The following is a 12,974-nucleotide window of genomic DNA, read 5'->3' on the forward strand; positions in this document are numbered from 1 at the left end:
ATTAATATTGTTTATTGTGAGCAAGGTGCGTACTGTGCAGGATATTTTTTTCTGTGTGAAAACTGAACTCCCCTTATCTGCTGTAAGCAAGTATCAGCTGATAAATCTGCTTGGACGATTTTATTATTCTGCCTCTAATGTCTGTAATAAAATCCTCTTGTTGGCACATTTTACAGCTTGCAGCCAGATTGACTATTGTTTATTTCTTTTTGTGTTTAACCTGTTTAGTCAGTGCGACTGACAGCTTTCACTCCAACTTAAACCAACGGGGCTAAAATTTCAACCAAGATATAGCACCGTCTGAACATTGATTGACAAATCAGCATGTTCATTTCTTGGCTTTTTTTAATTGATGTTTACATAATTATCACTTGTATCGACCACGTGTAATTATCTTTAAACTTTCATAGTTGCTGTGTAATAACAAAACAAACCCACAGCTGCTATGTAAATGCAACATTTAACAGGGTTTTACGAACAAATTTAAGCATGTAAAGCCTTTTACATCAATAATGTGTGGGGCTCCAAGCCTCTTTCTTTTTCAACTTGGTTTCCCCACGATTAAACTTTCATCAGAAACAATATCACCACCGATGTTTTTTTTAGCTTCAATGTCACCTATTAGAGTTTGGTTGTAGCACTCTTATGAGTATTTAAATTTTGATGACGGCTGCAAACCTGGGGCCTGTATCACAAAACAGGAGAAGTGGCTTAGCGAGGTACTTCAGGGTCAGCTCCGGACTTTCAGCATCGCAAAGATGGTTCACTGGACTGGATTGTATCACGAACCATGGTGACTTACTCTCGAAGGTTTCCAGTACAGCATAAGTGACCAACATACGTGAAAGCACCGTCTCCTGACCAATCACTTATCTTGAAAAATTAAAAAGCAATGAGACCATCTCTGTTCAACTCCTACTGGAGTCAAGGAGCGATTATGCTGTTTTGACTTTCACTTTGAAGCATCTGTTTTAAAGATGTATCAAGCCAAAGAGAATGTTTATGCAGCCTAAAACAGGAATTTATTACTCTAAAGCTTGTTCCTGCTGAATTTGAAAGATTTTGAACTCAGATTTATGACTTTATCAATCAAAATAATCACTGAAAATATAAAATGTCCCCTTGCCTTTTTCTAACACAGTACATGAATGTGCACTGTATCAAATACATCTTATAAAGTATTCAAAAACCTCTTTTATGCAGCATTTTAGAGCCGGGATAACAGACTTACTGAGTTGATAACCAGAAGCATGGTACAACTTAGTGAGATCTCTGTTGTTGGGGTAAGTTTAGCAGGATGCGATTTGAACAGTTAGCTGCAAAAATCCCGACTGATGTAGTTTGTCATTTGTTTTCAAATCTTACTGGAGATCAATGCGCTTGTCAATGATCTCGGAGGCTGAAAATCAATAGATCTGCCCAGGGCCAGATGCTGCCCTTTCAGCACTGTTTGTTGTGAGCATTTGTTTGTTTTGGAGATCCGCCCTCGCTTCGGTCCGAGAACATGGAGACAGATGCTTCTCGATAGAGTCATGACGCCTTGAGCAAACTGTCACCAAAATAATGTCATGCTTCTCCTACCTCTCAGTGGTTTGAGGGTAAAAGAGCGGCAGAGTTCTTGAGCATCGCATATGTTGCGTCCGAGGTGGCGTTCATACTTTTACTGTTGTTGTTTGTCAGTGTGGTCAAAGTAGCAAATTGTATAAAGCTGTGCAAAGAAGCCACTGATTGAGATGTCCCAGTCTTGTTTCTTCCCATGGACATATGGAATATATAGCTCTGCACATATTGTGAATGCACAGTCCATTAGGTATGACTCTGTGTCTCTGACAGTGGGTGTTTTATGGAGCCTCCCCCCTCTCTTGGCAAACATACTCCACTTTAAGCCTTCTGTGTGTCTTTTCTTAAACAAACAAAAACAGATGAATAAATGAATAGATAGTCATTCATTTCAAAAATTCTTCCTGCTCTTGAAAGTTACTTTTTGCCTTCAAAAAGGATTGTGTTCACTTGATAAAACTGTCTTGTGCGTTTTGCTTTCTTCTGGTCTGCTCTTTTTGATCGTTCTATTTTAGTCCAATCTAAAAGTAGAATGTGTGTGTGTGTCTCTCTCTTTCTTCCAGGCGACAGTAATCCCAAGGAGAGCAGCCCCTTCATCAACAGCAGTGATGCTGCTGGAGAGAAGAGCCAGCAATATGACGGCAAGCACATGGCCTTGTTTGAGGTACAATCTAATATTCTGCACAGGCACTCACGCACACACACGCACACACACACACACACAGGCACACACAGGCACACACAGGCACACACACGCATTTGTTAATACATATATTCAGAAATAAATGTAAGAAATGGGAGACACTTGTTTTCATTATTCAGCGATCGAATAAAGGCTCTGACATCGATTAATGAGCGTAATCATTGTGTGAAGGGCATGCGGGAACTTCAGGGTAAAGCAAGCAAATCTCACACTGCTACAGGAAAGAACTTCAACAAAGCAATTGGCCTCAGCTCTGCACAAATGTATTTACATAGTGTTCTCAGTGGGACACCCAGATTGAACAAGAGAAAAGGAAAGCATTTTGTTGTGTGAGTGCTTTGTTCCTTGGAATCTGCAAAAGTAGGGATACCACAGCACCTGAAATAGTCACTTCTACCAGCGATCTTTGGAAACCATCAGGTTCACTGTTGGACCTGAGACTGATAATGATGAGGCTGACTGCACCTTTCTGCCTGTCTTTGTCTCTGCAGGAGGAGATGGACACCAGCCCCATGGTGTCGTCTCTTCTCAGCAGCCTGGCCAACTACTCCAACCTGCCCCAAGGTAGCAAGGAGCACGAGGAGGCTGAGAACAACGAGGCAGAGTCAGCACGCAAGAAACCGATCAAGGTATTGACCAAAATATAGACTACACGTGCCCATTATGGTACATGCTTACGACATACTTTGACTATAATCCTAAAATAAGTAATTCTTCTTTTGTTAATAACTCAATTTATGTTTGGAGTCCTAAGCATAAATTATTTGTGTACACACTAATGAAAGAAATATCATTGAATTAAATACTTTGCAGTTCAACTATTGGTGCTCAATTAACATATTTAAATTTTTCATCAGTTTTCTTTTGGCTTTATGTCACAAAAGCCATTACGTGACCTCTGCTTAGTGTTGAAAGCTATTGTAAATACTACTGCAGCACATGCAACGACATCTAAAGAGTTAACATATATTAAGTATTTATCTGTAAAAACTGGCAATGTTGCAGTGTGTTGCAGTGAATGCAGTAAGCCACACAGGTATAAGGAAAAGCTTAGTGTTTTCTATGATGAGTAGTAATGCTTATAACCGCTGAGGCTGTCATTAGTTTATAGAAGAATTTGAATATATTAAAATTGTTGTTTTAAAGCAGCTCATTGGTATCCAGCACAGTCTCTGCGTCACATCAAAGGAATGTAATGTTTGCTGCTGAGCCGCTCTGATGAAGCACAAACTAATGATGTCATTGGTCGCGATATAGATATTAATATTGTAATGATAGTTTAAGCTGTCTGCATGAAAAATGCCAGGCTTTCGATCGTGAAAAACAATTCCTCGTAAAACGAATTACGGAAATCAACTTATATCAATTTGGCTTCCTGCTCAGTATGTTACTGTGTGCTTCCGTAAATCACTTTCTATTGTAATATTATTCACCGTGCACTCTGGGCAACTTGCTCAACCAGAAAGGGCTGTTACTGTCTGCTTGTTGCTTTGTGGATTTAACTGTTTCCAAATATAGATTTGTACTTTACATAAGTTCACATAATAAATCCCTAATAGCCCAGTTTTTGATTGTTTTGTTGACTCATTAGAGAACTGGTAAAAGTTCACCAGTTTAAACTTGTCACTCACTCTCTGTTGATATTATAAATACATTGTTCATGTTACTGGATTGCATTTTAAATGTCACTCATTAATAAGCTCCCTGCATACTATCCCATGGACCATTAGCAGAAAAAGTTTACTTTTTCTCAGCATTCAATCGACAGACAGGCAACTACATTATCGGTCCTGCAAAAATCAGTGCAGCAGACTGGTGGAAAAGTAACTGATCCAGATATTTCACAGTGACTTTCAGTAGTCTGTGACTTCACAGTTAGCCCATGTGAAGTAAAACACAGTTAAGATATAGAAAAGCCACAGCAGTGACAGGTTGACAGCTTTTCTATCACCTTTGATGCATCTGTCTTTCCAGGTGTCCAATCAGCCCGATATTCTCCCTCCGCTCTCGCTTTTGTCCTTATATGAGTCCGTCACTTTTCCATTCCTCCCCCCACCTTCCATCCTGTTTTACTTTCACTCAGGTGTTCCCTTTTCTTTCTACCTTGAGGCAAATCACTGTTGCTGACCTTGGAGGTCAGAGTACCTACTATATCAGATTCGCTTTCATTTGTGCCTCCAGATAAATCCAGCAGACATACAGTAGTTCTTCAGTGAAAAAATTCTAAACCTGCAGCAGATATGAGATTTGTAGGGAGCTACTAAATTGGGGATCAAAGCATTGATTTCTGTATTATTAAAAAAGTATAGTGACTGAAAGTTTTGTTCTCCTTTTTCAGAGATTTTAACCACATCTCAACATTAATGGAGTTTTTTTTGTGTGATGTGAGATTGCTTAGTTTTCCAGTTGGCACTTGACTTATTTGTATTTTTTATAATCCTCCTACCTTTTTCCTGATGTCTACACATCTCTGCAGAGAAATGTACTATCGCATATTTCTTCTGGGCCATAAAACATGATTGAGAGCAATTACCTTGTTATGAGTCAAGAGGGTTTTTTTGGGGGGGGGGGTTGTTCTACTTAGTATGCTTTTAATTGCGGGCTTTTAGCTGTTTTGTCACAACTTTGATTTAAGGGTTGGATAAAGCGTCAACAACAGCTTTTCTTTCCGGGACAAGTCCTCAGTGTATTGGGATAATCCACCCAGCACACAGTCGGCATCGACAGTGCTTTTCTGCCGTGTAAATTGCTCCTGTGAAAATAGCTGACACTGAGAACTATTCCCTGCCTGGAGCCAGGGGAAACTGTTTTTGAAAACAGATTGTATTTTGGGTGAATTAACCTTCAAAACTGGTTTTCAAAGCATGACATCATCATCTGATTTTCACATGATTATCAGTTATCAACTGATTGCAGGAACAGAGCACTGCGCACATCGGGGCTCAGCCTCGACCCAACATGTCCCAGTTATTTTATTCCATCATCCCCGGTGAATGTTGTACTTTTCCAGCTCTCCTTAGCTCAGGTGACAACGTGAGCAGGCCTAATCTCCTCCTCACCTCAACCCCTTCCCTACTTTAATTAGTTTGCATGCTGCACCAAGCTGCTACATCTCCAATCAGCAGCCCATTCCTTGGGTAATTTCTCCATCGCCGCAAGAGGCTTTTCATTAAGGCAGCCTGTGGTGTTTTATTGCTCACACCACCTCCATTCTCTCCCATCACCTTCCCTCTTTCTATCTCACTCCCCTCCTCACTCTGCATCCCTCGTCGTTGCTCTGTCGACTGAGTTGTGACAGAGTGAGACGGAGGCAGCAGGCGTCCTTTGGCGCCGTGTGAAAGCTAAAGATTAAAGACGCGTGACAGAGGGAGCAGCATGAAGGTCACACAGGTCAAGATGAAAACTAGTAACAGTTGATCCGTCTGCGGTTTTCTCTCTGCTGATCCATTCATTATAGCAGAGTGAAGCATTCGTATGTTTATATGCAACTCAGAGTGCGTTCCTTACACAAATGCATGCATCTTGATAAAGTGAAGGAAAATGAAATCTCCTTTAATGGACTGAGAAAATGAACCATCCTTTTAAGATTAATCAGTTATTTAGTACCTGCTCTTGTACTAACTAGAAAATGCACTCTTATGTAAGAAAAAATATTGATCATAAGCATCGGTTCCATTTGTGTCCATAATAGCAACTAAATCTATCTTAGTCCTGGTTGGTTATAATGGTAGTTATCAGAGAAATATGTTGGCTCGTTTTTAATGCACTTGTGCAAAAGTTACACAATATTATTTTTGTATTAAGCTCTTGACCTTGATCACAATACAGAATTTAGAGGGAGGGGGAGGTGAATTCAGTTCATTCAACTCTATGAATGTACTTTTCAGCCATATTCATATTTATTTACAGTTTTCTTTATATTCACATTAATCATCATGACATATGCAACAGAAAGAGGGGAGTGTCTGATGTCATGTAAGCGTGTGTGGGCCATTTGCCAAAGACACACCAAGGAGGGCTGCGTAACAGAAGGTGTTACTGTTTAGGATGGTAAACATTACAAGGAAAAAAATGACCTAACCAGTTTTGAATTATATTGTAAGTTCAATCTCAGTCTCAAACGCATCCATTCTTTTTTACCTCTCGTCAGGTCCACTCATTTTCCCCCACAGTCATTCAGTTTCCTCTCCCACTTGCAGCTTAGTGTTTTTTGGTGACACATTGGATGTTGCTACATTTATACGGAAGGATAGGCTTTTTGCTCGATCCATAGATCGACTGAAAAGTCCTAATTATTATCATTGGATCGAAATAAGTTTAATTTCGTTCTAATTTTGAGATTGTCCTTTAAAGACAGCCAGTGTTTAAGAACAGCAGTAATATTCTCTTTTCTCACAGATCTCATTAAAAATCTGACAGCAGCATCATGAACGTGGTGTAGTTGTGTAATGATCTTTACAGAGGGGCTAAAGGAGGGATCTTTGCATAAAGCAGAATTAGATGCTTTTAATCTTGTCTGCACATAAGACCTTTAGCTCTTGCTATTTGTTTTACATGATAGAAGATTCAACTTGTTACTGTCTCGACATGGCTGCTGAACCAAAAATCTGAATCAAGATGAATGAATCAAGGAGAGCAGGAGTTCCAACTCTGCGTTGAGTCTTCATTGCTCAGAAATCAAACTAACTTGTAGAATTTATTCTTGCCAACACCAATAATGAAATCCATTTAACAATATCCAATAGCAGTACTCAAAGCTACAACCTAAGGAAACTGAGGGTCTGTTAAAAGGAACTTTTTGTATGTAGTTCCTGAAATAAAACCCAAGAGGCTGTGATTTTCCCTTAATATTATCTTGTATATTCAGAAACTGAAAACATTAGAAATCTTCACCTTTTATTATCATAATTTTCTAGATGATTGCTCCTGCCTGAAATTACAGGAACATTTGTCCATACGCTCCCCGTCTGCCTTTTACGGCCTAATGTTCCCTCACATAAATGTTGTTTCCCTTCTGGGTATTTTATGATCCCGCTCTGAGCTCTGCCCTCCCCCTCTCCCCATAATATCCTGTCCCTCTCATTAGACTGCTGTATCAGATCGGTATTCCCATCAGCAGCCTGCTGGAAGATGAATCCTGATCATTGTCAATTTGTGTTATTCATAACAGCGGAACTAAATGAAAGTTCACCGCACACGTGTCGCTCACCTGAGACCCAAGCTAACAGCCTCAGCAGAGTTTTATTCTACACTCTTCTTCTTGTTTTTGAGTCTCGCTGTCATTTTTGGATTCAGAGGTGTATTATTAGGTTGATGCAAGGATGAACAGCAACACTTTGTTGTCTCACTGTGACTGAAAGAGTGTGTTGATTTTGGAGTAGTGGTTAGATATAATCAAAAGACGTCTTCGCTGAAGTCTTAAATTCAATTTCAAGACAAAGGGTCGACTGAGCTGAATTATGAGACATATAATCCATTTTCAAGAATCTTTATTAGCGACACTGATACATCGCCTGATATTCAACGAGTCATTTTTTCTTGCCATAATGGCAGATCTTTTGTTTAATTCCGTCTAATCTCTTATGATTGGATGCAATATTGTTCTCATTTGCTGCAGAATTTCAAATAAAGTGTATTTTTTAAACTACCTGTCTTGTTTTTGTCAAGCCTGGAATTGAGCCTCAGTGCAGCAGCAGAACATATGCATAAGAGTATACAGAGTTTTTCGGTCCTGAATCTGATAGTGCAACTGTACCATCACTGACCGTTACACATGAGGCTCTGTGGATTTTTCTGATCTAGAATATTCTAGTAAGACATGTAGAAGTTATTTTGAGGTGGTGAGCGCTGAGCTCTGCAGAGGCTGCACCATTCAGTGTTTTGCAGATAAATATTGGCTGTTACATGCACATGTCCACACGCACACACACATACTACATGACCGCAAATTGACTGGTTCATCCACAGCCAGTCAGGGAGGCTGATGTACGCTGGCCTCTCCTCATGCTGTCTGTTTAATAATTCAGCACACCTGAGCAGAAACACATTTGCCCCATCAGCTCCTGTTTGGCCAGCCGAGCGTGGAGATGGCGTTACAAGCTCTCATTCTGCCTCCCCCTTGATTGTTAGCCCACTCACCCCTTCATTCGGCAGCACTCGCTTCACTTCACACCTCTATTTCTGCCAGTAATGAAAGTAATAAAACAGTAACCGTGCATGTGTACTCTCTGTACTGAGGTTGAGGAACCAAACAAAGCAAACGCTGTATAATAGGTTACTTTGATGTATAATTAAGTTGATTAATTAAATGCCAAATGCGCTGATTGCAATGATCTGTGACAGGAAACAGAAACATCAAACAACCTCACTTTTCATACATCCAGTGATGCAATCCCTCACTAACAGTAATTCAATCACCAGACCTTTTGAGAGAGAACTGATTTCCATCCATCCATCTATTTTCTATACGCTCCATCCAGTTCAGGGTTGCAGGGGGAACCAGAACCTATCCAACTGCCATTGGATACAACCTGGACAGGTCGCCAGTCCATCACAGGGCCAAAACCGACAAACAACCATGCACACTCACTGCTGACCTAACATTTGAAATGTTGTGAGGAAGCCAGAGTACCCAGAGAGAACCCACTAGTGCACGGGGGAAAACATGCAGAAAACCACAAAGAAAGGCTCCAGCAGAGATTCAAACCAGGAACCCTCTTGTTGCTATGTGACAGTGCTAACCACCATACAGCCCAAAGAACTGAATTAACAAATTGAATAAATGAATATAATTACAAAACAAGTGATAATGTATTTCAGTTTTAATAAAGATCGTATTAGGTCATACATGGATGGTGTTAGATGGACCTAGTCCTAATTCAAGTTTCAAGAGTCAATATTTTATTGCCATGTCAACATAGTTGAATAGAATTTGTCATTCAAATAAAATAACAACTACTCACTCATAAAGTACATAAAAATAGGATACATAGATACAATAAAACAAAAAAATATAAGTTTAAATCATCCATCGGGTCGCTGGAGCCTATCCCAGCAGTCATCGGGCGAGAGGCGGGGTACACCCTGGACAGGTTGCCAGTCCATTCAGGGCCACACAGAGACAAACACGCTCACACTCACTCCTAAGGACAAATTTAAGAGACACCAATTAACCTAACATGCATGTTTTTGGACAGTGGGAGGAAGCTGGAGTACCTGGAGAGAACCCACGCATACACAGGGAGAACATGCAAACTCCACACAGAAAGGACCCATCTGGGAATTGAACCTGGAACCCTCTTACTGTGAAGGGACAGTGCTAACCACCACACCGCCGTGCAGCCAAGTTTAAATCAGACTAACACAAAACTACATACAGCCTAATACTACAAAAAAGGGATATAGCATCAATACCGATATATTTTGGACAAGGTGCTTCAAGTGTTTAAAGTGCATTATGATGAAAGTGCACACCACTACCTCACAGCCAAAACGTTTCTGCTTCAAATCTCAGCTGGGGCTTTTCTGTGTGGAGTTTGCAGGTTCTCCCTGTACACGCAGGCATGGGTTCTCTTCAAGCACTTCAGCTTCCTACCACAGTCCAAAAAGATGCATTTTAGGTGGAGTGGTGTTTCTAAATTGACCCTTCGACTGATTGTAAACCAGTATGGTTGTTTGTCTCTGTATTGGCCCTGTGATGGACAGACGACCTACCCAGGGTTTACCTGGACCTGCAAACACAGAGGGTTGTAGAGATTGCTATGTGCCTCGATGTAGACAACCTCAGTGTTGCATTCCCAATTCGGTCTGTTGTCCAGGTAAACAATCGGTTCTCTGTAGTCCTGCACCACCTCGACCTTTTCTCCAAGAACGAAAACAGTGTTTGCCTTTTTCCTGGTCCTCCTAAAATCCACAATCATCTCCTATGTCTTGTTCACATTCAAGATGAGTTGATTGTTCCCATCCCATGCCACAAAATGGTCCACCAGTTCCCTGTACTCAGCCTCTTGTCCATCACTGATGCACCCAACAACTGCAGAGTCATCTGAGTATATCTGTCGATGACAGGGCCCTGAGTTGTGCTGGAAGTCTAAGGTGTCCAGATGAGAATAGCATAAGTAGAAGTGCAGCAGAAACCCACATAGCTATTCAGCAAAGGTCTTCACAACCCAGAGGCTTCCGGTTCAGTCTTTCAGCTGCTTCTTCACCTAACTGCCGGAGAAAGACAGGTTAGATGGGGAGGTAGAGGAGGTCTGTGTATTTTCTGATAAGTCTGTGTTAAGGTCAGTAAGCTGGAGGCGGGTGAGGAGAATGCTGAGTGTTGTTCTGAACTGAACCCATTAAAGAACATGTTCAGCTCTCTCCACACTTCCATCAGTCTGACCCGCTTCTCCTCAGAGCCTGTGATCTCTTTCGTCCCTGTAAACAACTTTTCAGTTGGCATGGTAACAAATAACAGATGTTGCAAAGTGTCAGAAGTACGTGGAGAAATCACCTCAGCATCACAGCTTTAAACCAGCATAGAAAAATCTCACAAAAATTGATTGTTTGTTGAAAAAAATAACAAAATACATAATGCCCACATAATATTATCAGTTTAGTGCTTTTTGGAGAGTATCTATGATTCAGGACCATAGAATCAACATTATTGACCAGTGATTCTGGTCTTTTGTGTTTCAGTAACACGCTCCATCACACACAACCATCAACACCTCCTAATCCCCACGTCTTTGGACATCTCTCCAAAGCAAAGTTGTGTCACTTTTGTTACTTAAAAAGAGGAGTAATTATAAGGAAAGTACAATCAGATACTGTATTTTGATCATAGGAAGTATCGTTATGCTCATTATGAGAGTGCTTTGGAGGGATTACTTTTTATCTGTCTTTTAACAGATGAAGTCCACTTTGCGTTTGGTTATGTTGCTCCCTGGGGATGTAAAGCTGGACAGAGGCAGACAGAGAAGCCACTCTGGTGAGAGGCTAGTGGTAAGTGGTTTGACAGCAGGAGGTAGAGAATCTGAGGAAGGCGTTATGGCAGATCCATTGAAAGATTCTGCTGTTGGTTAAGCACACCTGAGCCATCCATTCGTTGGGCTGACTTCTCGTCCCAGGGGGTCGGTGGGCAGCTGTTCCTTCCTAGTTCAGTGGTGCCACACTGGCATACCTGTAGCTCTGCAGCAGTTTGTGTTGCTTTTGCTCTCGATGGCTCACTCTCCAGGGAAATCATCACACTGCTGGCTCCCAGACAATTAAACAGACTCTCATTCTCTATGCATGTGTGAGTGCATGCGTTTATGCAAGCCGACGCTAGTCAGGACCGCATTGCCTGCCCACAAATGAGCTAATGATGCACCAATTGAAAGGAAAAAGAGAAGGAGACTTTCAATAAGCGATGAGCCTTTTCTCCCCAAAGGGTCAATTATTTAGTGTAAATGCAGTTTTTCCATCTGTTTGAGCCTATTTCTCGGTATACAGTCATTAAATGCATCACAAGATTTTTGTGTTTGTGTTTACCGAACCTGCAGAGGTGTTCATGTTCAGGTTTGCAAGGGCAGTTTAAGCCCTGTTAATGTTTATTGTCTGTACATCTGGTGTAACAACCAGGATTTCCAGTAGACAAATACTGTTTTCCAAAGCCCGCCTATTGTTGAATCTGGATTATAATTCATGCACACAAGTGCTGTATGCCTCCACAGGCACTCATACAGCGGGCCAACAGAGAAGGTCAGCTTGATTGTGCTCTTCTATTGTGTTGGGGAGCAGACGAGGAAAATGACATTTTGAAGTCTGGATAGGGTTGTTGTCTACTTTGGTTTTGTCACTCTCTTGGTGATGTTGTGGAGCATAAACACCTTTTTGTTGCTTTGATACTAACTAGTATTTGAACATGTGAAGAGTATAGGCTGCTTTGTTGTCTTTCATTCTGTACTTTTAACCTAAGTCACTAAGTCGACAGAGACTGTTTGACAACTATTCCATTATAAAACCTACTCTTTTTCTTTTAACAACTCTGCAAAGAGGTTGTTTGTTGGATCTTACTGTCCAACCTTCACCATCACCAAAAGGATTTATAGACCTTCATTGTCTTCAAGGTGTTTTCTCTTCAGTAGTGTACTACAGTTTGTTAATGCACACAGGTTTTCCCTTAATAAGCTACCTGTTATGTTACAAACTGACCTTAATCTGCTTTGTGCAGCGGCAGCAGTTTTGAGTGAAACAACAAAGTGCTGACTGCAGGGGTACCTGTCTGCCTGTAACACCTGACTGCTATCATATATTACACACAATTCCCTTAAAGACCTGCCAATGGAAACTGTTAATTACAGCATTTCTGGTTGGTGGGACAAAAAAAGAATTTTGGAGGTAGAAAAGAAGTGACTTTGCAAGTTTTTAGAAGACTCTAGGACCAGTGAAATCATCCATGTTGTTGTTTACTGTTTTATTCTAGGAGTGAACACATTTTCATACGATTATTTTCAGTAAACATAGATTAAAGACTGTGCCTCGTCTTAAAATAGGATTATTGACTGACTGATTCTGACCTTGAACACAAACACAGCATGTTGACATGACACTGGAAAGAAATATATATATTTTGTTTGGCCAACCAAATTGGTCTTTTGAAATGCATGTAAACATATTTGTCCAGAATACACGAATCAGTTTGCATATAGACACTCACCTAGAGTCAAATGGGCCTAGGTGCTCCACA

At 40.8% G+C, this 12,974-nt stretch overlaps 1 protein-coding gene across 3 annotated transcripts in view; it reads left to right on the top strand.

Moving 5' to 3' along the window:
* slc12a5a (solute carrier family 12 member 5a) overlaps window positions 1–12,974 on the top strand; it is a 172,293-nt gene that overhangs the window by 122,202 nt on the left and 37,117 nt on the right. For all 3 annotated transcript variants that reach the window (XM_075461557.1, XM_075461558.1, XM_075461559.1), the window contains exons 2-3: window positions 2,124–2,224; window positions 2,755–2,892. In XM_075461557.1, the coding sequence (XP_075317672.1) occupies window positions 2,124–2,224; window positions 2,755–2,892 (239 nt within the window). The remainder of the gene's footprint in view (window positions 1–2,123; window positions 2,225–2,754; window positions 2,893–12,974) is intronic.

This window comes from Odontesthes bonariensis, chromosome 3 (assembly GCF_027942865.1).
Source record: "Odontesthes bonariensis isolate fOdoBon6 chromosome 3, fOdoBon6.hap1, whole genome shotgun sequence".
Lineage (NCBI taxonomy): Eukaryota > Metazoa > Chordata > Actinopteri > Atheriniformes > Atherinopsidae > Odontesthes > Odontesthes bonariensis.